Raw genomic sequence first — 25,866 nt, forward strand, 5'->3', positions numbered from 1 at the left:
TACGCCAGGTGTTCCCTGGCTTGTGGCAGAATAACTCCAATTTCTGCCTTCATTTTCACATGGCCATCCTCTGTGTGTGTGTGTGTGTGTGTGTGTGTGTGTGTGTGTTTCTAGTTAGTCTTTGCTCTGTGCATGTGTGTGTCCACATCTCCCTCTTCTTTTAAGGACACTGGCCATATTGGACTAAGAGCTTACCCTATTCCAGTTTTCAGATTAACCAGCTATATCTGCAGCAACCCCATTTCCAAATAAGGTCACATTTTGAGGTACTGGGGGTGTAGATTACAATGTAGCTTGTTGGGGGAAGATACAATTCAACCCATAACACATGTCCTCCAAACCATTCATGGTCTGGCTTTAAACCATCTGCCAGCCCCATCATCTGTCTTTCTCTTTGTTTACCATACACACTGGCTGTAAGAAATTACTCCTTATGTCCACTCTAGGATAAACACTCTCATGCCTCTGATCCTATCATATACTCTTATCGTTGCTAGCATGTTTCTTTTTTCCTTGTCTGCCTGGAAAATTCCTATTTGGCTCACTATTACCTCAAGCATTGCTTTCTTGGTGAATTTTTTCCCTACTTCTCCACACAAATTAGCAATATTTTTTCTCAATTTTTTTCTCCACACATTGCAACTTGCACACATACAGAATGTGCTACATTGGATTATCATTGTCTCTTGGTCTGCCTGTTGTCCCACTAAACTGTAAATTCTTATAAGGCAGTGCCCAGGCCTTCCCATCTGGCAGAATGCCAAGCCCACGGTAGTCATTCAATAAATACTTTTTAAACAAATAAATAGGAGGGGCTTGACTTAAAGACCAGCGATGGATGTCTACAGTTTCCCAACTGGTACCTTCTTGAGGTGGTACTGTGTAGTTTCTGTTCACCTACTGATATTCAGAAGTGGATAGGACCTTTGCTGGTTGATAGAAAGAAGTTGGCTTTGCATGAACCATATGACATACTTACTGATTGCACTAAGGACTAGAGACAACATCCACATTTTTCCTCTAAATATTTATCATGTAAAGAAAGTTTCTTTTCTCTTTCAAAGGAGAAGTGTTAGTTTTTGAAAGAAGCATCTCCACAGGATGAGTGGATAAGTCAAGCTGTAATATTCAGAGAATTCGAGGGCCAAGATTTTAGTGGAGATGGGACCAATATAATTTCTTTCAACAGCTTGTAAGGAGATATTTCATTTCAATGAATGTTTTTTAGGAAAGCTCATCAACTCAGAATTAGAAGTTCTGGAATCAGAGGTTGAGTTGATAGAAGAGGAAATTCAAATAATCAGTTTCCCATATGCATAAAAACAGGATAAGTACTTCATAGGAAAGCTGTTTAGGTAAGATAATTTATGTTAAAAGGTGCTCAAACTTTAGGAAAGGATGTTTTATAAATCAACAATAGATCATTATCATCATTAGGAGGTATGTTGATATATCTATCTCATGTGTTTCCCCATAAAGGAGAAAGTATTTTATAAAGTGGTTTATAGTCTGTACATTTCAAAATTTTTTGCAAGATGTTTTTCTCATAATGTCTAATTAAACAATTATTCTGCCTGCCATAGTCCTTTTAGGGGTATGAATTCTGAGATTTTGACCCTGATACTCGTCAATCCAAGGAGGTGGCCCCTAACCTGTGCAAACCTGTAGAGTTTAGTTTGTTCATTCATCCAACAAACATTTCCTATGCTTCTCTCTGTGCCAGCCTCTGCCTTTGAAGTAACCAACCAACCAACCAACCAAACAAATTCAATGGTGTCCAAACACAGAGAGAAGACAAATATGGCCAGGTCAGAGAAGAGAGGAGAGTGGCATAGATAGGCAAAGGCCATAGATGTTCAGGGTAACACTCCCATGTTCTGGTCATGGTAAAGAGTATGGAATTTGTTTTAAGTGCATTTGCAAATCCACAGTTAAATGTTCATTCCCCAATCTAAGTGAAAGTAGAAGTGAGTTCCCCTGTAGAAATTTCCCCTGGTTGTTGGCAGGGGATAAACAGCATACTCAAATATCATTATAACACGTGACAATGAGAGGACATCATGCGCGGGCTTTGGAAATCAGAGGTTGAACATGTTACCAGGAAGTTGGGACACACTGTGACCACATCCCAGAATGAGGGTGGGGCTTGAATCCCTAAGAATCTCATGCTTTTCTACCTTTGTACTTGAAGGAGAAAGAATGAAAGTAGCCTTTGTTAAGACCTTCTTTGTGTCGGGAATTGTATACATATTTATATGTATATATAAATACTCTTATGAGTAAATATTATTTTACCCTTTTACCAGTGAAGAAATTGAAACTTTGAGAGATCAAAGGTTTGGCCCAAGTTTATATAGCTTGTCTGAGTTCAGACCTACATCAGTCCTCTAAAGTTTACATGTTCTCAGGACACCTGAGTGGCTCAGTCGGTTAAGTGTCCGACTTTGGCTCAGGTCAAAATCTCGCACAGTTTGTGAGTTCAAGCCCCACATCAGGCCCTCTGCTGACAGCTCCAAGCATGTATGGAAACTGCTACAGATTTTGTGTCTCCCTCTACTCCTCGCCTGTTCACACTCTGTTTCTCTCTCTCTCTTAAAAATAAACACTAAAAAAACTTAAATGGCATATGTTCTCATCACACCACAGGGCCCCCAAGGATGGGTGGTATGAGGAAAATCAGACCCCAAGGCAGGCTTGCTCAACAGAGTTACCAGAATGTTTATTGTAGGAACCACTTTGGGTGGTTGGAATTCTGTGCCATTGAAAATAAACAGGGAATCCAATTTTCTCCAACCAGATATTAGTTTCCAGTTCATCTGTCAGTTTTCTCTGGCTACTGGGCACAGATATTAACTTGGCTCTTTGGCTCACCAAATACTACTGATCGACAAGGAAACCAGACGTTTCTTTCGTTTCTTAAAAGTATAGCCTAAAAGTTGTGGAAAATTTTCTTGATTGAAAGGAAAATAGAATTGAGCTGTGGGTAACATACTTGTAAAATCCTGTAAATGATCACCTGATCTTTCCTTTCCTAGAAATGACAAATTCAGAGTCTTTAAAATTAGAATACAGGGGGGTTTCTGAAGAGCCGTGCCTCACTGCGGCTTCACACTTTACATGGAAACCTTACTTTATGTGGGTTGGGTCATGGAAAGCAATGTGTATCTATTTACAATGTACTTGATCTCCTAAGAAGCTCTCCCATTATCCTTTGTATTAAGAAGAAAAGAAGGAATTTCATCCAAATGAACACACACACACACATTCACACACACATATATACCACATATATATACACACATATATACACGTATATGCAAATGTATGTGATGTGTGTATAAGTATATATATGACACTATGACACTTGGTTTTGCCGTGTAAACATTTTTATACTAAAAACATCCACTGCAATCACATTCTATTTTTTCTTTCATAACTAAACTGACATGCAATTAAAGTATTTCATGTTCTACTGTAGCCAAAGTTGAGGGAATGAAGATCACATAAAGGATTTTAATTATTTAAATAGATAAGGTATACAATTACTATCTCCTACAGCTTTACAGTTTTAGTGCAGATTCAAATGGTAAGGTCTGAAAAACAGTCTGGTAACTCTTGAATTGGCTGTAAATTTTTCTGATGAGTGAAGAGAGAAAGGAAATAGAAATGACTTCGTTCTTCCAGTTTAAAAATAGGTTTTCTGAGGAAAGGAACTCATATATATCTCTTCAGCAATATTTTATTAATTGCATTTTTCTTCAGTAGGTGAAGACAGGAAATCATGGTCTATTGATCAGCACAGTCTACCTTCCTCTTGTACTTCTGGGGAAAGAAGTACGAATTAAGCAGGGGATTTTAACAGCACATGTGATGTGTACAGTGTTCAGATAAAAGTTCATTAGAAAACACTTTTGTGCAAAGTTAGTTCAATTTGTTTGGTCAGTTTTTGGTCGGAATTTCCTTTCGGCCTAATGAGATATGATTCAGGTGATACTGAATTATAGTCTTAGTTTAAAAATTACTTTGAAGATTTTTTTAATGAAATACAAGTTTTTTTATTATTGTTTTATACTGTCTATAAAGAATTAAAAGGCAAACTATTTCATAAGATACTGTATGTCTGCGCTTATGAAAAGAATCTGAAAATGTCTAGAGAGCACAAATACTTAAATGTGAGAGTGGACTTGACATGGAAAAGCTTCCTGTTTGTGGCCTGGCTTCTTCCTACCATGTCATACCAGTAGCCATGTCCTATGTATACCTTAGAATTCGTAAGGTAGGAGTAGTAGTGACAGGGACTGGTTTTTTGTAATTAGATGTATGTTCCATATAATTAGGATCGTGGCAAATAAGATAAAGAGACTCAAATCTTTCTTTCTTCTTTCTTTCTTTTTTTTTTTAATTTTTTTTTCAACGTTTATTTATTTTTGGGACAGAGAGAGACAGAGCATGAACGGGGGAGGGGCAGAGAGAGAGGGAGACACAGAATCGGAAACAGGCTCCAGGCTCTGAGCCATCAGCCCAGAGCCTGACGCGGGGCTCGAACTCACGGACTGCGAGATCGTGACCTGGCTGAAGTCGGACGCTTAACCGACTGCGCCACCCAGGCGCCCCTCTTCTTTCTTTCTTTCTTCTTTCTTTCTTTCCCTTTCTTTCTTTCTTCCTTTCCTTAGAGATGGGTGAGGGGAGAAAGGGAGAGGGAGAGAAAGAATCTTAAGCAGACTCCATGCCCAGCACAGGGCCTGACATGGGGCTCGATGAAGGGCTTAATGAGAGGATCTCTCAGGATTGTGAGATCATGACCTGACTTGAAATCAAGTCAGATGCGTAACCGAATGAGCCACTCAGGTGCCCCAAGATGCAAATGTTTTAAAGGACAGAATGAAAGAAGAGAGTCAGAGGTGATAAAGATGTGAAGAAACAGAGTTGGCCCAACTAGACTTTGCCTAAATGTAGTATATTATCTCCATACGTCTATCAGAAAGATGAAAATCCACACCAACAAATACACTCGGTAAAAAGATGTGAGGAGAGATGCCAGCTAGAGTTTGGGACCATAACGAGTGAATGGAGGACTGGAGCAAGTGTCAGTCTCAGGACCTGCAGAAAAGGATGCTTCAGCGCAGTGAGGCAGCATCCACCAAAGAGCCCCAAAAGCTGCAGCGAAAAGCTGCAACCTTTGAGAACTGCAGGAAAGCTCCTCCCTCTCCCCCACAGCCCTTCCAGGACACAGAATGATTAATGATTATTACCTGCCAAACCTGAATGCTCTCGGAGAATAGAATTCCAGAAACTGCCATCTGGGGGGTCTTCTGCTGAAAAAACTTCCTCGCTGCCCAGTCACCTCATAAGCCCACCCATTTACAGAGCCAATAAGGATTTTCATACCATGCTCTTAGTGATGTACTGACAGCCAAAGGTAGCTAGCTAGACATTTAAAGAGCGCCTCAGAGATGAAAGACAGAGATCAAAGCAGACAGAAGAAAGAAGTCAGAGAGAGACCAAGATAAAGAAAGGGACAGAAGGGAAACAACTAATGACAATTAATGACCTCAGAAAAAGAACATATTTCATGTATGTATTTAGTTCTCAGTGTCTAGTACATGCCAGATGCTTAGTTGTACTAAGTTTATAATAATGTCTAACATAATGGTCACAGTATTCTCTCTGAGGTATGCAATACTGCCAAGTCCATTTTATAGAAAGGCCAAGGAACGTTCCAAAGACATCCTACTAAAGGTAGAACCAGGATTTGAAATGAGGTAGCCTACTGTGTTCAAAGGTGCACCCTCTTACCCAATACGTTTTACTACCTAATCAAGGATTAAAAACAGAATGTTTTTCAAAACCCACTTTCTTTAGTTTTAATAATATATTATTATTAAAATATAACCAGGAAATAAGAGGTGAGACCTCGAAAATAACCTGTATCTGTCTATGCTGCACTCTTACCCTGAGTGAATCATTATACTCAGGGCTGTGTTCCTTACTCTTTCCTTTTTTTAAAAGTGTGTGTGTGTGTGTGTGTCTTTTTTTTTTTAATTTTTTTTTCAACGTTTATTTATTTTTGGGACAGAGAGAGACAGAGCATGAATGGGGGAGGGGCAGAGAGAGAGGGAGACACAGAATCGGAAACAGGCTCCAGGCTCCGAGCCATCAGCCCAGAGCCCGACGCGGGGCTCGAACTCACGGACCGCGAGATCGCGACCTGAGCTGAAGTCGGACGCTTAACCCACTGAGCCACCCAGGCGCCCCGTGTGTGTGTCTTAAAGACAATCATACTATATGTAATTCCTTTGGGAATGTTTTCTTTTCATTTAATATTATATTTTTAAGATTATCCATATGGTTGAATGACAGTTGATTTCATTAATTTTTACTGCGGTATTAAAAATAAAAAAGAACAGAATGTTATAAAAAGAACAATCAGAATGAACTTTGGCAAAATAAAATATTATAGCTAAAAATATTTATTAGATCGTTAGTAGAAAAAATAATGGAATTTCCTAGAAGGTAAAAAAAAAACAACAAAAAGAACAAAACAAAGAAAAAGAAGTAGAAACAGAGAAGTACAAAAGAATATATGCATATCAATTCAGGATGTCTAACATTGGATTAATTAGATTACCAGAAAGAGAGAACAAAGAGAGATGAAGAATGTATTAAACAAACACAGACCAGAAGGTGTGTGTTTCCATTTTGAAACGCTTCATGAGTTTGCATATCACCCTTGTGCAGGGGCTGTGCTAATCTTCTCTGTATCGTTCCAATTTCAGTATACTTGCTGCTGAAGCGAGTATGTGTATTTCCATTTTGAAAGAATCATTGAATGAACAGTACAGGGGATGAGAAAATAACCCATATCAAGGCACATAATATGAGATTTTAGGACATACCAAGCATAAAGGGGAAATACAGTTAGAGACAGGGAGTCCATATGCAATAAACCAGGAATCACAATGGCATTAGACTTTTCAGTAACAACTCTGGAGGCTAGAGGACAATGGAGAGTCCTTCTAAATTCTAAGGAAAAATAAGGGTAGAATTCAATTTTAGGTCAAAATAGCATCCACATGTGAAGGATCTACAAGGACCTAGAACACTGCCATTTGGGAGGTGTGTTTTAGCAAATGAGAAAATAGACAAGTACGATGATGTGAGACTCAGGCCACAGAGTATCCAAATAAAGAGAGAATTGAGAAGTTCCATTTCAGCCTTAGTCATGTATACTTAGAGAATAACCAGACCCCTTTGAAACAGAGAAAAAAATAAACCTGAGATGTTTGAGCATTTGAAATTACAAGTATGACGTCTATATTTAAATATTCAAAACTAATCAGTTGATAGATTTGTTGGGGCATTTATCTGGGATATATTAATAATTATACATAGGGAATCAACTATTAAAAAAGGAAAGTAATCATGAGCTCTAGAAATGGACAAAAAATTTAAGCATAAAGCACTAAACACAATTTGAGTTAGCCATAGACAATATTTACAAAATAATAATGACTACTGATTTAACTAAATAATTATAAGGGAGTTGGGGTGTGAAAGAGTACAAAATCCTCAAGGATAAAAATAGGAATCAGCAGGTAATGTCTAATACTCAAATAGGTTTGGGCCTATCACAGAAAAACATGAATGTACACAGTAAGAAAAATGCTTTTAATACTAGAGGGAGTCAGGAAAAGAACTACTAGAAATTCTGGAAGTAGACAGGGAAGCTTCTGTTTTTTTTGTTTTTTGTTTTTTTAATTTTTACAGAACTTCAAATGGTATTTAGGTGTGTGGAAGGGAAAAGTATTATAGAAATGTGAAAATCATGATGATAATTTAGATGTGACCTTGAAGCAAGCAGAAACTGGTGAAATTAAGAGTCAAAGATTAAGAGAATAATACATAAATTTTAGAAACATAAATTTGGGAGCTGTTGCTCCAGATCGAGGAGGAAAAAAAAATGTGCTCCTGGTAGTATCTTCACAGATAGCATGAGTTTATAGATGAAAAGTATCAAAAGTCATCTTTGGGGTACTTCAGAATATAGGTAATTCCATAAAGTGTGGATGAGTCTAATTTGTACTCCTACCTTGATTTTTACATGTGTGAAATTATTAGTAAAGATAGCATTGAGGGGCTCTTAACTATTCTTAGAGTCACAAACAAGGTAGCTTGGGTTGGAGAAGGAAAATGACGTGGTAGCAGGTATCCCTGTGGTGCTGTCTTAATTAAAGAGGGTTCTAGATGGGTAGCACAATTACTGATTTTAAATTATTTTATAAACATAATGATTGAAACACTGTCTCCCACTCAGCCTTACCTTCTTCACATCCTTTACCATTTGGAACCTAATCCCCAAAGAAATCACTCCCAATTTACGGCAAGTCTTTAAATATGCCAATGCATAACTATGATAGAGAATTATGGTTATGAGCTGAGGATTTGGTTTAAATCCTGATCCCACCACTTCCAGCTAGGCAAACTGGACACCAAACCTAACTTCACCTGGAAGTTGAGGTTGACAACGTTAGAGCAGCTTATGGAGATTTTCTGAGGATTACATGGAAAATATGACTGAAGTACTCAGCATAATGGCAGCTGTATAATCACTCAAAACTGATACTCATTATTTTTAACTTTGAAACTAAGATTACTCTATGAGTATTTATTATAACTTTGAATCATAAATAGATGAAATTTTATTTTATCATTACTAATGGTGACTACTTAGTATATATTTATAATCTATCGAATAATCTGAATAGTTTGCACTTATCTCAAACTAAGCTTCCCTAAGTATTTTTGTCACTTTGGAACTGGTACACCTCACTTTTTGCTTACTAAGTCTTCTTTTATGTTGTTTTCCAACCTCTTGCCATGCACAGATATAATCTAAGTTCTTTGTCTCTTTCAAGACAGTTTCTTACTGTATGATTCTTTACGTTCCCCACTCATCTTAGATCATTGGTCCTTTTTGTTTATCTCATTCCTCTATTTCTTCTACAACCGAGATAATGAGATAAGATTCTCAATTATCTTGTGGGAAATTTAAAATATGAAATAATGTTGCAGGCCCAGGCTCTCTCTCAAGAGACTTCCCAGGATCTCTAGGGCCTGACCAGCTGCTCTCCTATCTCAGAAGGATAATGTTTGAGCATACCTAGAGTGGATTCTTTTTTGGGACATACTCTGATCAATCAGCATAGCAATTCATTAACTTATACTAAGAAATACGACCGCAGTGTCTCAGGTATTTGATGTCCGTATGAACAATACATTTGCCTCCTATGGGCAGACCTACCCAAGGAATTCACTCATCATTTAAAGGTTACTCTTTGAGCTCAAAATAAAAATAAAATAAAGAGAAGTAGTTAGAAAAAATATAAAAATAAAAAATAGAAAGTAGTTAGAAAAAATAAAAAAAATAGTAGTTTCATAAAAAATATGAAATCCAGCTAAAATTGCTTGATGCATCCATCTCCGCATGATGGATTATCTTGTTAGAGAATTAAGATGCTTGAGGTTTACTGAAGCTCTCTTTCTTGAACCCAGGGGCTTGAGTGGGTACTACCAAATATTTGCCTCTGTTACACTTCTTTCTCTATATGGGACAAAATAAATTAAGACTTCCTCCCACCTTCTAAGTGGTTTGGCCATCACCCCCATCACTGTTAATGAAGGTATGAGAACTCTGTAATAAAACTCAGTCAGGGCATCATATCACAAGGAGAAATTAATAGGTGAAATGTGAATTTCTCATATGGATTCCATATGGGTTCTTGGAAGAAAATTAATCCTTGGGATACATATGCTTAATTTCAGGCCTCCCTGAGAAAAACAAACTGCTATAGCTTCTTAACACGTGCTGTTAGTAGGATCAGAATTTTCTCTTTCAAGTATCTCCTGAAAAACTCTTCGTCATTCCATAAAGCAAGTCCCTGGGAAAAGCAGAAAAGCCACTGTCAGACTTTTCAATTAGAAAGACATTAGAAGGGATTTCAAGAGCTTAGGGAAGGGGGTGGGTCCCTTACAGAAAAGGGTTAGTAAATAGGGACTCCAGAGACCCTGGTAAATGACCTCAGAGAGCTAGGAAATGTAGAAGATTCACAGAAAATCCACCATTCTCCCCAGCCGCCCCTCCCCTTCATCCCCACTGTAGGTATGAGGGAATATCCATATCACGATTTCTCTATAAACACCCGAGTGTAAACAAGGAGGTGTTTTATCCATCATATTGTAAGAATAAGTCAACCCCAATATGTTGTATATGGCTATATGACTTTGAAACTACCAACCAAATTATTGAGTAAAGATCTGCAAGAACATCATCAGATCGATATGTGCGTTTGCTTCAAGAAATCCTGGGTAGAGTTGGAATTTGTATGATAGTGTAGGATCTCCACTTCTAGCAAGCCATAAACAGGCAAGAACAGAGCAGCCCCACCGGGCTTCTTTCTATAAACTTTTCTTCCCCATCTGTAAAGAGAAACCTGCTCCAAGGAGCCAGAAAGAAAAGCAGAACTATCAAGTTTAATGTGTTTTTATGATTGACTCCTTTTCTTTATCGTAAGTGACTAAAGTCTGTAGATCTACATGGAATACAATCCATTTTTTCTATAAGATAAGGATTCTATCTTACATTAAATATGAACTTCAGAGTTGTACTTCATGATAACAATCTCACTTCTCTTATTTTTCAAGTTCTTAGATGTTTCTCTGTTGTCCCCCTCCAACAATACATTTGAGGTATAGTCAGGAGTATTTTAGGTTATAGTTACTTAAATCGCTTTCGGTCATGGTTGCCCCAGTAACACATGGAAGCTTTAGATTTACTGTGACTGAGTCCACATGTTGGAGGTGTACACATTAAGGGGGTGTGGGGATTATTGTTCCATTTTAAAAGATTTGAAAACCCTCCTTCCATTGAAAAAAATATATGTGTCTTTAAAGTATAGACTAGGATTAATCCAAACATTACAAATTTCAGTCTTCAACCTGATGACAGGGAACAAAGAGACAGAGGCCATCAGGCAATCAAGATATCAGAATGAAAGGCATCAGACCACATTTTCTTTTACCTATTCTTTTCTGATTTGAATTTGATAATTCATGTTGTAGCAATCCACCAATAAATATTTGTTGAACTACTGAAACAACTGTTTATAGTCGCACTCTGTTTTCTCATAACATCTACATCCCAATAACCGCTATTTGATTGCAGTTTCTCTAAAATTTTGACACAACCTATGACGCAGAAATAGTAATATGTATGTCACAAAGTCCCAACCTTGCTTTGCCTTGCCTGGCTTCTAAGACCGTTAAGGTAATTTGTAAAAACAAAGCACCCAGACTGCTGTTTTGCAATTTCCCTGCTTCAGAACAAGTCTTAAGCAACATGTGGCTTAGTGGTTTAATCATGATAGGGAGTTAGATGTGCTCAAGAGTTACTCTTTACCCCCTTCTTATTTCACCTTTGACTTTTGAATTTTCTGGGTCATTCTGGTCACTAATTAAATGTCTTGGTGGCCCCAGAATTCCAAAACATAGTAGATAATTGATAAAAAAAAATTTTGCTACCTTACCACCTGAGATATTTTGAGGAACAAGTTGTTTAACAGACTATGATAGGACTTGAGATGTTTTTAATCTGCAGAAAACAGTTTTCTGAGTAGTAGAGGTTAGAAAATTGCTTCTCAGGGCACCTGGGTGACTCAGTTGGTTAGGCGTCTGACTCTAGATTTTAGCTTAGGTCATGATCTCCCAGTTCATGGGTTCAAGCCCCACATCAGGCTCTGTGCTGACAGTGTGGAGCCTGCTTGAGATTCTCTCTCTCTCTCTCTCTGCCTTTCCCCAGCTCACTCTCTGACTCTCAAAATAAATCAATAAACTTTTAAAAAAAGAAAGAGAAAATTGCTTCTCCCATTTGTAATTCTGAAAGAAAATATTCCTGTTTTACTTACATTTTAAAATATTTCTGATAGTGTTAATGATGGTAAAGTGCCTAGAGATCATAAATTGAGTTTTTATCAAATTACTTGAGTGTAACACTTTTTAAAACTGCATATAGTCTAGCTCATGTATGTCACCATGAATGTGAGTGTTCTCTAGTCTTTAGTTATCACTGTAGAAGTATAATTTGAAATCTCATACTTCAAGGTCCACAAACGTTTCTTGACATAAAACAGTATTTAAATGTTAAGTCATATGATAAGTATGCTCTTTATTGGTATTCGCTTTTACTCTCACTAAAACTCTATTACTGTAGTAAGTGAAAATATTATCATTCTCATATTGTTGATTGAACTCCACAACTGAATTAAACTTCTATTCACAGGTAAAAAAAGTGAGGCAAATGTTTCTGTTAAGGAATATATTGTTATGACTTTCAATTCCTGAAAAGATGAAATGAAAATGCACTTAGGTCACTGCCTTCACCTAAGCCATACTTCTAGGGAATTACCCAACCTCAGAGTCCTCACTGTTATTTTGAAAATGCCAGTCTGATAACTCCTAAAGATAGAATTGTGCTCTTAATATCTCATGGAAGAAGCATATTAATCATAACCTTAAGTGTATTTCTTTAATTCTATTATAGGACATAAATAATTTTAAGCTAATCAAGAGGTATGATATACTGTCCAACAGCACACAACGTTTAATTTAATATTTGTTAAATGATTAGTGAAATTTGAATACTTAGAACTGGGCCTTGGGGGGAGGGGCTCAGAGATGTGAGGGAAGACTGAGAAATAGAGTCAGCTGATTTTTACCTAGAGAAGCTGCTAATTAAGAATATGGCACCATTGCTTTTCAACCCCGGAGTTTTATAAATGGAAAGCTAGGTTGATTTTAACAAGGCTGTTTTACTAGAACTGGAATTTTAGACATTCCACAAGGCTCCCTTTGGTAAATCCCTCATCAACAAGAAAGCTTGAACTTCTTGCTTTTACTTTCTGGGTATCTTGGTTTTGACACTATAGTAAAAATATTACACCATTTATTTTAATGAGAAAAGTCTTTCTAAGCCATGTTAGCCCTATTCCAGGTCTATTAAATTGAGACACTGGATGGTTCATGTGAATGTACCATTGATCCATTGGACCATCCCTGGAATAGCAGTTATCAGGATATAGCATTATCGTTTGTAGCAGAAAGACATCTGGTTAATTCAGGGTTCTGTTTAACTGATTTTCACATTAATCAGGGCTTTACAACACAGTAATGTGTTTAAAAAGTAACAATATGCATAATCAATTAATTCTGAAGTCATATTCCTCTTTATATTAATTTCATCCATGCTCTACTTTTGAGTATATCATAAACACTTTAAGTAGGATTAGTATTTCATAAAGTCTAGTTTATTTCATCTTATAACAAAGTTTACTTAGAAGTATAAAACTGACTATCATGAATATTCTCTATCATATAGTTTTATGGGAGATAAATAAATGAGATAATATTCTCTATCATATAGTTTTATGCCTAAAGGCATGTGGAAGTGTGAGATTTAGGAATCTACCTCAGACTATAGCAAATACAGAACATTAAAGAGTTACCAAAGAATTACCATTAAAAAAAAAACAAAAACCTTTACCCATGTAGCTGTGAGGTCATATCCTGACCAAAAAGGAGGAAGTGGCAGGTCACTGGGCTCAAACTTATCTGCTGTACATCATAGACGCACACTGCTGACAGCCTTCAGTTGTTTCTGTAACAACAGGAAGTGCACTCACTTGGAGTAGTCTGAATTGAAAATGTTGAAGAGAAAACCATCCAATGCTTCAGAGAAGGAGAAACATCAAAAACCAAAGGTAAGGTAACTATACACAGTTAAATAAAACCAAACCATTTAATAGAATACACTAGAATACACACACACACACACACACACACACACACACACACACTGTTCTTAGCTGTCAGTTATAAATTAATTCAACCCTAGGGTCAAAGGCCTCATGGCAGGTGTGAAAAACAATGAGTTGAAAACTTAGAGGTTAAGTAATACATGACAATTATTGTTTCTGTAATTTTACCTTATAGTGTATATTTGATCATTTACATTTGTAACTGAAGTTGGAGCTCAGATCCAAGTTCGTGGAAATCAATTGGTGGTCTCTGCTTGAAAGGTGGATATTATGAAATATTCTTGAACATTTTTCATGACTATAAATTTGTCAATGTCTATTTAACTGAATGCAATTTATCCCTTATGGGTTCAGCTCTCATATTACTTTTAATTATGAGAAGATTGTAAATAGAGAGGATTTGGCTGAGCATTTGATTTTTTTCATTTTTTTTTGTATTAAAATATGATAGCTTGTTGAAAAGATTATGTTTCCCACTCTTGCTTGAACTAACATTATACTAGAGAGTGGGCTGGGTTATATTTTAGGAAGCACCAAAACTCCATATATTGATAGATTTGCCTAATTGTTTCTATTTGGAACATTATGCTAGCCTTTGTCTTGACAATAATTGCCACTTACCAAAAAGTACAGCATGAGATAACAAAGTTTAGATTCTATTGTAGAACTCTAAATTAGTTTCATTAATCATGTGAAAGAAACCATGAAGTACTGGTGTCAAAGGTTTTCTCCAATACGTTTACATTTCTTGAGTTCCTTAGATAAATAACATTTTTAATCTATCTGTGAATGAGCTATAACTGAGTTCAGATGTCTTTTTAAAGGACTGACTTATTATCTATTATTGGTCTGTATTTGCTTGGCACTTGTTCCGAGAGAAAAGAGTTGGGAATTGATTGCGAACTTCTGGATTGATGAGGCATCGAACAGTGGTCAATGTTTTATAAGTCTTTGCAAGTTACTATACAACCTGTCTGAAGGAAACTAATAAATAAATGATTTCCAATCTTTAAAAAATAAGTCAGGGATCTTCAGTTAAAAATACAGCTGGATAATATATCATGATGTCTATCTTTTCCCCTAATATAATAAAAATTCAAAGGCATGTTTCCCAAGGAGTGTAAAAAAATTCTAAAAGCATCATTTACTTTTATATTTAAGATTGATCGTATATAGAATTTACTCAATTAAATGCAACTAATATTGAGTTGACAATAGTAGGTTCTAAAGGGATCATAAAAGTTAATATGAATTGGTACTTTTCCTTTAGGTATTTAAATTCTGAAGTTAAAGTATCTCACAAGGACTGCATTATGTAGTGAGTTACTATCATAATTATGTCAGTGAACTATTTTCAAAATAATAGTTTAGTCTATCATCATTTCCCTTAATTGAAGAAACTATTGAAATATAAGTGGGTATTGTTCATCCTACTGACTTTACTCATTTACAAAAATATATCTGATACTCTCTCTCTCTATATATATATAGGAATAAAACATATCACAGAGAGTAGTCACATTGGAAACATATTAACTTATGTTGTGAATGAAGTCCCATTATCTTTAGATGAGTGGTTTCATTCTATACAAATCTAGAGATATGTGAGTATATATGTACAAGTGTGTTTTTCATACATTTTGGGTCAACAAAAGCCTTTCTTTTTATATTGAGGTAATATTTTTCCAGTTATTGTAATTATGTCTTAGAAACAACTCCTCTTTAATTCACATTTATTTGTTTTACTGGATAATTTTTGTGTATTTTATGGAAAACCAACAGAATCCCTAAGAGGTGGTAGAAATGGATGTCATGATGATCTCTACAAACAAATGGCTAATAGAATGAAGAGTGCAAATTCCTTCATCTACTGGAAGGGACCAGAGGATCTGTGTCTAGAAAAATAGAACAGAACCATCAAGAAATCTGTCTGAAATATGGGGAATAACAGTCTAAGCTAATTAAGTACATACCAAACAATAGCTTGCCTCTCCTGACCCCTAAAGGTATACTCCTTGAATGATAGTCTTTCAGAATGTCTGAGAGGGATTTGCTTGCTTTGTATTGTGAATGTTGAAATAAAGAGCGATAGCATTGAAAATGAGGGAACTATTATTGCAGTATCTAGTTCATATTAACTCCTGTGGGTTATAGTTCAGGTGACCTAGTACACAATTCAAATAGTGAATGCATATTATAACTAAGGTTCCCTCAAATAAAAAATTAAGTAACTGTTTATTTGAAAAGGATATCAATGGAGAAGGACTTTGTTATTAGTATTTTTAAATAGATCTTACAATTGTGAGTTCCAAGTATTCATGGATATAAAAATGTAGCGATAGATTTTATAAATCTATATATGTAATAATTTATTATTTTCTTAAATTCAGAAGACTTACCAATAGACATGTCCATGACTCAAAAAAAAATGAAAGCACACATTAAAATTCAGTTTTACCATCTTTAATTTTATCATTAATGTGTCATCATTTTCAGCTTTTATTCCTGTATCTCCATTTTTGGTATGAGATCTTTCCTTCAGATAGCTCATAAATAGGACCAATAGTATTCATAGTGGTTATAAGAGATTCATAGTGGAGGCTAAGAGAGTGAGACCAGAGATACTCCAAGAAGGAAACTGGAAAAGCTTTGGAGAGTTATTACCAAAGAAACCCATTATGTATACTGGAATGTTAAAAAATTCCAACAAGTTTAATTTGTGTTTCAGAACTCTATATGGTGTATATAGGCAAATTTCAAATTAACACGGAAATTTGATGAATAGTGCTTAAGTGTTATGCATTTAGATTAATCTTTCAAAAATAGCCTTGCTTAACATACATGCAAAGTACTGTACTTTCTTTTTTGAAGTCTGTTTTTGCCTTCTCATCACTACTGCCCACTGCTGCTAGTGATTTTTTAAAATTTTGAGCATATCTAGGATTCGGAGTAGATAATATATGATCTCATTACACTCTATAAATGCTTAATTTTTAGAACATAACTTTCTGTGATTGTTTCTCTATCTGAAATGTTTTATTTTAGTTTTCCATATTTATTGTGAGTATATTATATACTAGTTGCTGTGGTTCTCAGGTTTTGTACATTAATTTATTTAATATTTCTAACAAGTCTGTGAGAGAATCACTCTTATTTAGCTGCACGGATAAGAAGGCATAGAGACGGTTAATTAACTTGAGCAGGGACACATACTCAGATGAAAAAGAAAAGTGTGTGATATGTCAATTTCCAGTACTCCTGTTCTTATTATGCTGCCATTATGAGCATAGGGACTGTAGATATTTCTTCTATTTCTGTCTTAATTACCAGCTAAATTTTATGAAAACCAGGGAGAACATATGCTTAAGAGCCTCTGCAAGTTGGAAAGGAAGTTGGAGATCCCCCGTTCCTGTCTCTGATTAGGTACAAGACTTCCACCAATAAAATCCCTCCAGGTGTCCACTCAACTGTCAATGCTTAAAATTGTAAAACCATAATAACTTTTTAAATATTCACATGTTCAAATTGTCAAAAAAAAAATAACGGCCTAAAACTGAGATAAGTATAACCACGTATCTCCCTCCTGCACCTAGCATAGCACCTTTGATGTAGTAGGCCCTAATAAATATTTGTAAAGTGAATGGAGTCTCTTGAGTCTACTCTATGTATCCTGGTTCAGGAATAAATACTCTTTAGTGCAGTGTACTTTCATTATTCTTGGCACTAAGTCTGCTAGCGTGCACATAAGAAAGTTTATGTGTATGTGTGTAAATGCAAACTGTAACTTACTTTTAAGTTTTATTTTAAGGACTCCAATATAGCCAATGCTATGCCAGACTCTCTAGAGAGGCCCACCATTACATAACCATAGACCTTTGTTCCAGGTCAGGGAATATGGTAGAAACTTCAAAATCAGGAAAGGAATAGACAAATGAAACTTTTCAACTATAATTAGGATAACTTGGCCTTTATTCATCTGGGATTAATGATCTGTTAATAAATTTTACCTCAGGATTTTTTAAGTAAAGAAGATTCAAATACCACAGTTATTTTAAAGGGAAACACTGGAATAATGGCAGTTCTGGAAATAGCCTTTTTTTTTTTTACCATATTTTTAAATCTAAAGTACATACTAAATGAGACACCATTAGTGTCACAGAAGCTAATTTTCACTAGCAATGACTGAAGTGGCATTCTTTCCCATTTGCATCTGATCCTAGCAATGATGAGAGGTGATGAGTTGATTATGAGCTGTTTTCACTGCACTGCCCGCTGTGCGAATTTATGCTCCTAGACAAGGATGACACGTAGTTGTGGCATTAAAGAGCTTTCTTCACTGCTTTTCCTATCAAGACTGCTAAAATACATTTTAACTCTTACCTAACCAGGTATAAGAAAAGGGAAGAAATGTTGACATGTGCAGGTGTTTACTTGAGGCCAGGCACTTACACAAGGGGCTTATGGCATTCTTCTCCCAAGTGACAGGAAAGAAAACAGTTCTGCAGATATGAAATATTTCACTCAAGGTAACATTGCTAGTAAAAAAAAAATTTCAAGATTATATGGGACAGTTTCTTCTTCTAAACCTGTGGATTTCCCCCCATTACTTCTTTTTGCTTCTTCATCTGGTGTATAATTTTGGACTTTAATTTAGATGAATTCAGTTGAATGTTTGGATTTTCAAACAATGTGATCCCAAATAAGATATGTGATATACGATGTAGGTAATATTTCAAATTCACTTTTCCCATTTAAAAATGATGGGTGTAAATATATATATATATATATATATATATATATATATATATACACATATTTGCTTTTGGTTATTATTTCTCTCCACCCCCCCAAATCTCCCAAAAGGCGCTCTTCAATTATATATTTACTTAGTATTTATGTCACATTTGTTTTCCAAGAAATAGTTAAAATAGATTAGGATCCCAAACTAAAACAAAATAATTCAGGTGAAAATGGAGTAGAAATCCTGTTAGAGGGTTTTACAGGGCCACCAAGGCTGAGTTGAACATGGATCTAAGTGCTTGCTACTCAATGTGTTCATACAGACTAGCAGCTTTGGCATTCTAGGAGTTTGTTAGAAGTGCTGATTCTCTGGCCTCCCCCAAACCTATTACATCAGAATATATATTGTAACAAGATACCTAGGAGTCCTGTGAACACTTCAGAGTTTAGAAATGATGTTCACATCCATGGTTCTCAACCTAGGTTGCACATTTGAATTACTGAAGAACTTTAAGAAATACTAATGATTGGATTCCACCTTCAAATATTTTGATTACTTAATATAGGATGAGCCTGAGCATCACGAATTTTTAGTTACCCCATCTGGAGACATTTTTTCTATTAACCTTTTCAAAAGACTTAGGTAATTTATTAATCCATTTACCCATTCGTTCATTCATTCATTCTTCAATACAACAAATATCTATTGAGTGCTTACTAGAGACAATATACACCATATGTGCAGAATATAGTGGTGAATAAAACAAAGATCCTTGCCTTCATACAATAAACGAGATAAATATGTTAAATATATAGTATTCTAGGTAATGATGAGTGCTGAAAAGGGAAGGAAGGATACAAGGAAGGCACCAGGAAAGATTTGGTGAGGATGGGAATTTGAAAAAGGACCTGAAGGAAATGAAGGAGCTGACCACGAGTTTGACTGAGGAAGTTGTATTCCAGGCAGAAGAGAGAGAGAGTCTAAAAACCTTGAGGCAGGAGCATCCCAAGTGTTTTGAGAAACAGTGGAACAGAGTGCGTAAGGGGAAGAGTGTTCACAAACAGCAGGATCACAGAGGGCTTCCAGGTCATTATAAGGATTTGAGCTAGTATTGAAAGATTGTGAGAAAACGTTCTGGATAACATTTTAGTGGGGTTATTCTGTCTTTTGTGTTTCGAATACACTGAAAGATTTGGACATAGTAGGAAGAAGAGACGGGTTAGGAGGCTTTACAGAAACTAGGCAAGAGATGGTGATGGCTCACACGAGGGGAGCAGCAGGCAGGGTAGATGTTGAGGAGATGCTGAATTTGGGATATTTTGTACATATTGCATCCATTTGAATATGCACAGGAAACTTACCCACACCACATGTGACCAAAAGATGATAAACAGAAAGGTTGCCACTGCCCTACACTGTTCTTGCTTCTAATTGGTGCCCACAATTCTAGGAGAAATGCCCATGTTTCTCTGTCGTAGCCACCAGAAATTCATCCCCAAATTGATGTGCCACGTCCCAAAATTTTCTGCCTCTTTCTTCAAAATACAATTTTCTGTTGACCTTAATTTTCATTTCTAGGGCACTTCAATCAGAAGAGATGAACTAATTTGTTCATTTCGTCATGTTCAATGGAAAGAGTTAAATAATTTTGCCTTGAAAACTTTTCTCCAAAACACTAATTCATTCTAGCCTCCCCATTTTGTAGGCTTTGAATCTATAATCAAATTGTGTTGCAAGCAAGTAGCAAAAAATTGGGGGCCAACTAGGTTGGCTCTCCTTGGAGAAAAACAGTGTCCAGACAGTATACAGAAAGTTCAGGAGACAAATGGCTGAGAGAATGACAAAAATGTAGCCTCTCTTTCTTTGGAAATTTGGATATTATATCCTATAGGAAGAGCAACAAGTCACTACTTTGACTACCAAAGCACTGGATTTGTTACAAATCAGTTGAATGAGACACATCTCTTTAATCTTTTCTTGCCTTGCTTTGGAGACAAATGGCTTCATTATCCCTCAAGATTGTGTTTTGTTTTGTTTTTTCTAATGGAATTAAGTCCATACTCTACATATCTAAGTTTCCAAATTTAGCATTACCAAACACCCATTTCTCTTTCTTTCTAGTGTTAAGGATTTAGGTGAACTTTTAGAAACAAGACATTCATAATTAGCTTCTTAGAGAACAAAAATGTCCTACATTAAGAATTGATTAATAAGAATAGAAGAGGTTTTTAAGCTGTCTCTAGTGGTAGACGAAGTGATTCTTCTATACATAGAGAGGGTCATTTGTCAACACAGCTGGCTATGTCTCCTTTCTTGCCTCACATGATGAGCTTAGAAGTCTGGATCTCGCCTCTAGTGGTTTGGTAGGGTGACCATAACAAAATACCACAGGCTGAGTGACTTCAAAAACAGAAATATATCGTCTCACAACTCTGGAGGTTGGAAGTCCAAGATCGGGGTGTCTGCAGGTTTGTCTTACTCTGAGAGTCATGAGGGAAGGATCTGCTCCCCAGGCCTCTCTCACTGGCTTGCGGATGGCCACACTTGCTCCTTTTCACTTGCTCATTCCTCCGTCCATGTATATCCCTGGTGTTTCTATGTGTCCAAATCTCATCTGCCTAAAAGGATGCCAAAGGATTGGATTGTAGCCTACCAGAACAGCCCTATTTCTACTTAATTTCCTTTGTAAAGGTCCTATCTCCAAATGCAGTCACATTCTGAGGTATGAGGGATTAGGTCTGGAATACACGTTCCATTCACAACATAGCCCATAAAGTTCTACTAATTAAACGTGAAGATTTGATTTTCAGCTGCTTCCTTCTTTCCAATTGCCTTCTACCCCTCTTCACTTCCATTTGACCAGTACCCTCATTCAGCCAGCCACCCCGACCTCACTACAGTGGCTCCCTTTCACCCACACTCTCCAGTCTTTTTCCTTGTTCTTTCTTTCCATCTAAACTCACGTCTGCAACATCCCACTAGGCCCCTATTAAGAAACATTTGAAAACAAATAAAAGTAAAACATCTGCTCTACCCCTTTGGCCAGTGACTTTCTGGCTACATACTAAATTCATCTGTCTAGCCAGACAGTTAAGCCCGCAACAAAGCCTCTAATTAGCCCATGGCAATGTGTCAGAGGGCATTCTGGCAGAGCAGTAGGGAAGATGAACTAAAGTCACATAAGGGGTGCCTGGGTAGCTCAGCTGGTTAAACGTGCAACTTCGGCTCAGGTCATGATATCCCAGTTTGTGAGTTCTAGGCCTGCATCAGGCTCTGTGCTGACAGCTCAGAGCCTGGAATCTGCTTCGGATTCTGTGTCTTCCTCTCTCTCTGCCCCTCCCCCGTTCATGCTCTGTCTTTCTCTTTCTCTCAAAAATAAGTAAACATTAGTCATACAGACTTGGTTTTGAGGTTCTATTTTTATATTTCCTAACCAGGGGACATTGCACATTTTATTAAACCCCTTTTGAGTCTCGGTGTGCTTATCTGGAGAAGTGTATATTAAAGCATGTCACATCTGATTGATGTGAGGATTTAATTAATTACCATATGTAAATTTTCTAGCACATAGTACATGTTTCATTAATAACCTCGCCTTCTGTTCTGTTTTCTCAGTGCTTGTTCCAACCTCCACTGTTTCTCTTAACTATTATTAAGAGTTTATTCCACTGTGCTCTCCCAACCATAGTCACCATCAAGAACAGGGGATGTTTATTATGCATATTTGCATCCCTGGAGTTTTTGTTGGGGAACGAGGAGGCCTAAACTCAGTCTGTTTGACTTTCAGACTCCATGTGCTTCCTATTACACTTGGGCTATGGCCAAGAACACTTATCATATAGAACATAACTGTGATGTCTCAATGTGTGTACAATGAGTGTGAAATGACTAATGGATAATATTAGTCACCTAAAGAAGGATTCTAGGGGCGCCTGGGTGGCGCAGTCGGTTAAGCGTCCGACTTCAGCCAGGTCACGATCTCGCGGTCCGTGAGTTCGAGCCCCGCGTCAGGCTCTGGGATGATGGCTCAGAGCCTGGAGCCTGTTTCCAATTCTGTGTCTCCCTCTCTCTCTGCCCCTCCCCCGTTCATGCTCTGTCTCTCTCTGTCCCAAAAATAAATAAAAACGTTGAAAAAAAAATTAAAAAAAAAAAAAAAGAAGGATTCTACCCCAGGACATAGTTTACAAATGGGTCATTGAGAAAGATCTGGGTAACACCCACATAAAGCAAAGTAACCATTGTTGGAATCAGAATGTAATGAAACAAAACGATAATCAAACATTGTGATTTAACGTGTCTGAAAAGAAAAGCATTAGCAAAGGGGCTTGCTTTGCTGGAAGACTAGAAAGGAGTGGGACAGCAGAAATGTGCCACTGCGTCTACAGAACAACATCCATCAGCCGAAGCAAATGTTCCATTTGGCTCAGCAGACTTGCTCACTTAGGTAAGAGATGCAATTCAGGCCATGTAGCTTCGTGCGTGCCTCTAGCCCTTTATGCCGCCCAGTTACTGTGGCTTTTACTACACAGATGAAACAAACTGTGAGCAGTGATCTTGTGTCTCATACAGTGTTTCCTCCAGGGGAGAACATTCTTTGCTAAGTCAACAAGAATATGCATTTTTCCTGACAGTTGAATTTCTCATACCTCATCAATACTTGGTATTGCTATTTTTGCTACCTTTTTAGTTTAGCTTATGAGTCAGTCCCTCAGAGATTGTTTATTTCAGAAAGCTTGAAAAATAAAGTTTCTCTACCTGATAAAGTGAGGGTCTGACATTAGACATGGAGACCTGGCCAAGGAACTGGTTTCCTAGCATGGATGAGCCTGAGTTACCACTTTTTCTCTACATACATACAGTGAAGACAACTCAATATAAATAATGATGTTTCCTTTCTATACTTTCCCTAAATTTAATACTTTAAGTTCCTGAGATAAGATTTAAAGCAGGTTTACCTTGCAGTAAATTCTATTTTATAATATATATAGTGACATGGCATTAATCTAGATATTTTTTCTAGAAGTTTTTTTCTGAATATTTCATATGGTTACAGTTGTGCAGCATTGATTTTTTTAATAAGGAAAAGTCATAAAATGAGTAATTAAATATATAAATTTTATACTGCTTATGGATATGTATTCCTTATATTACTAGATATTATATATAGGCATCATCTTTTCTCAGGCCATCTGTGTTTCAACTTACTTTAAGATTGTAAATATCTCACTATAATTATTTATCAATTTTAAAGCAGCCATTACCTAGATAAAACAAATAATTACAGCAAATTTGTAATTTTGGAAAGAAAATTCTTTCCAACGTAAATGTTCTACAGTTGTCAGACATGATATTGTAAGTTTAAGTATTATCATAAACCGAGTTCATTTCTACCACGACTATTACATTCAACATCACTATCGACCCCTCCATACACTGAAATCTTTATATAGCCAAATCCAAATTTGCTGAAAAGAGAATGTAATTGATAATAAGGAAGTTATAGAACCCTAACATCTCTTCCAAATATCCTAGCATGAACTTACTACTGTTTTTTCCCACCCATTCTTTCCCTGTTTGGGATTACATACTGTATATTTGCCCCACATAAACATGTCTGTTCTTACTAAGGAAAAAACGTTTAAATTCCTAACCATAGTGGCAGCGGGTGCTGCCCGAGATGGGAATGTTTATAAGCTTTATGATATTAACTGCAGCACTCAACCTCAGGTGGCATAAAGCATGCAAAAAAGAACTTTCTGTCAGTTTTATTATTTCTAAAAAGGTTCCCCTTGAAGCAGAAGAGTGACCTTGCTCTGCTGAGCTGACATATGCCATTGGATTAATGGTCGAGCTCTGCTGGAGGGAAGCTCACGGAAACATTACAACTCCAGAAGCTGGGCCGGCGGTGACCATTAATCAGGGGGACCAAAATCATGCATCAAACACACTCATTTAAAAGTAGTAAAAATGACTTAAAAAAAAAAACTTTTTGAGAATTAGCTTATTGTTTGTCACTACTTGTGTTCAAGGAGATCACTGCATGACTAAAATATCCCTTGAGGAGACCTTTAGAAAGGTTATTATGTACCCAGAGGCCACGTGAATGCAGAGGACATTGAAGACGAATGAGAGTAACAGGTTTTGTTCCAGAAAATTTGACGGGGAAGTTTATAATGGATTCTGTTTCCCTGACTTAATTTGCATTCCTTTATTTAACCATTATTCCCAAACAATGAGTATTTGCTTCTTCGTGATGATTTTATTTTTTAAACTGGAGTACCTGAATTTAGTGGTATAAACATCTGATTGGTAAATATGGTAGGAAATTGTTCAGGAACCTAAAGTTTAGTCAAAATTTAACTATTAAGTCTGTTAAAAAGTATCATAATAGACTTAAAAGTATATTTTTTCACCATGTGTCAGCTAATGAAGCACTTTCAAGACCTTTTTCCTCTCTCTGATTATCGAAAAGAAAAAAAAAAAAATAAGTCTAAGATCCAGAAAGAGAATGCTCAGTTTAAGTAAGTTACTCTTATTCTTTTTTAAATCCCTTTGATAAAAATGAAGACATCATTTCTCTTTTATATTTTTAATAGTTTGTCTTTTAGATTAACGAAACTATGCAAAATGCATATGATATAATTTCATTAAAAGGTAAAATAGAAGGGGCACCTGGGTGGCAGAGTCGGTTAAAGGGCCCACTCTTGGTTTCAGCTCAGGTCATGGTCTCACAGTTCGTGAATTCAAGCTCCGTGTGGGGCTCTGCACTGACAGTGCGGAGCCTGCTTGGGATTCTCTCTCCCTCTCTGCAAGCCCCTACTCTCTCTCTCTCTCTCAAAATAAATAAATAAACTTAAAAAAAAAGGTAGAATAGAAGAATCAAGTATTTTTTAAGAAAACCAGAATTTTGCTACTTAAGATTATGGTCAATTTAGGAAGGCCTGTTATGATTAGTACTTGAAAATTATTCTTGGGGCGCCTGGGTGGCGCAGTCGGTTAAGCGTCCGACTTCAGCCAGGTCACGATCTCGCGGTCCGTGAGTTCGAGCCCCGCGTCCGGCTCTGGGCTGATGGCTCAGAGCCTGGAGCCTGTTTCCGATTCTGTGTCTCCCTCTCTCTCTGCCCCTCCCCCGTTCATGCTCTGTCTCTCTCTGTCCCAAAAATAAACGTTGAAAAAAAATTTTTTTTAAATTATTCTTCTCCTAAATAACTGTTGCCTTCTTTCACCATCATATTCATATTCACTATTATCCTCTCT

At 36.6% G+C, this 25,866-nt stretch overlaps 1 protein-coding gene and 1 non-coding gene across 5 annotated transcripts in view; one reads left to right on the forward strand and one right to left on the reverse strand.

Moving 5' to 3' along the window:
• SAMSN1 (SAM domain, SH3 domain and nuclear localization signals 1) overlaps nucleotides 1–25,866 on the forward strand; it is a 140,141-nt gene that overhangs the window by 76,228 nt on the left and 38,047 nt on the right. Inside the window, exon 1 of one of the 4 annotated variants that reach the window (XM_003991527.6) lies at nucleotides 13,659–13,811. The exons of the other annotated variants lie outside the window; for them this stretch is intronic. Coding sequence (XP_003991576.3) covers nucleotides 13,755–13,811 — 57 coding nt within the window. The 5' untranslated portion in view covers nucleotides 13,659–13,754. Of the gene's footprint in view, nucleotides 1–13,658; nucleotides 13,812–25,866 lie in introns of those variants that run through there. 4 annotated transcript variants of the gene reach the window in all.
• On the reverse strand, nucleotides 6,694–6,796 carry LOC111556382. The gene has a single exon (XR_002735867.1). It is a non-coding gene; the product is annotated as a U6 spliceosomal RNA (small nuclear RNA).

This window comes from Felis catus, chromosome C2, assembly GCF_018350175.1.
Source record: "Felis catus isolate Fca126 chromosome C2, F.catus_Fca126_mat1.0, whole genome shotgun sequence".
In the NCBI taxonomy this organism is placed as follows: Eukaryota; Metazoa; Chordata; class Mammalia; order Carnivora; family Felidae; genus Felis; species Felis catus.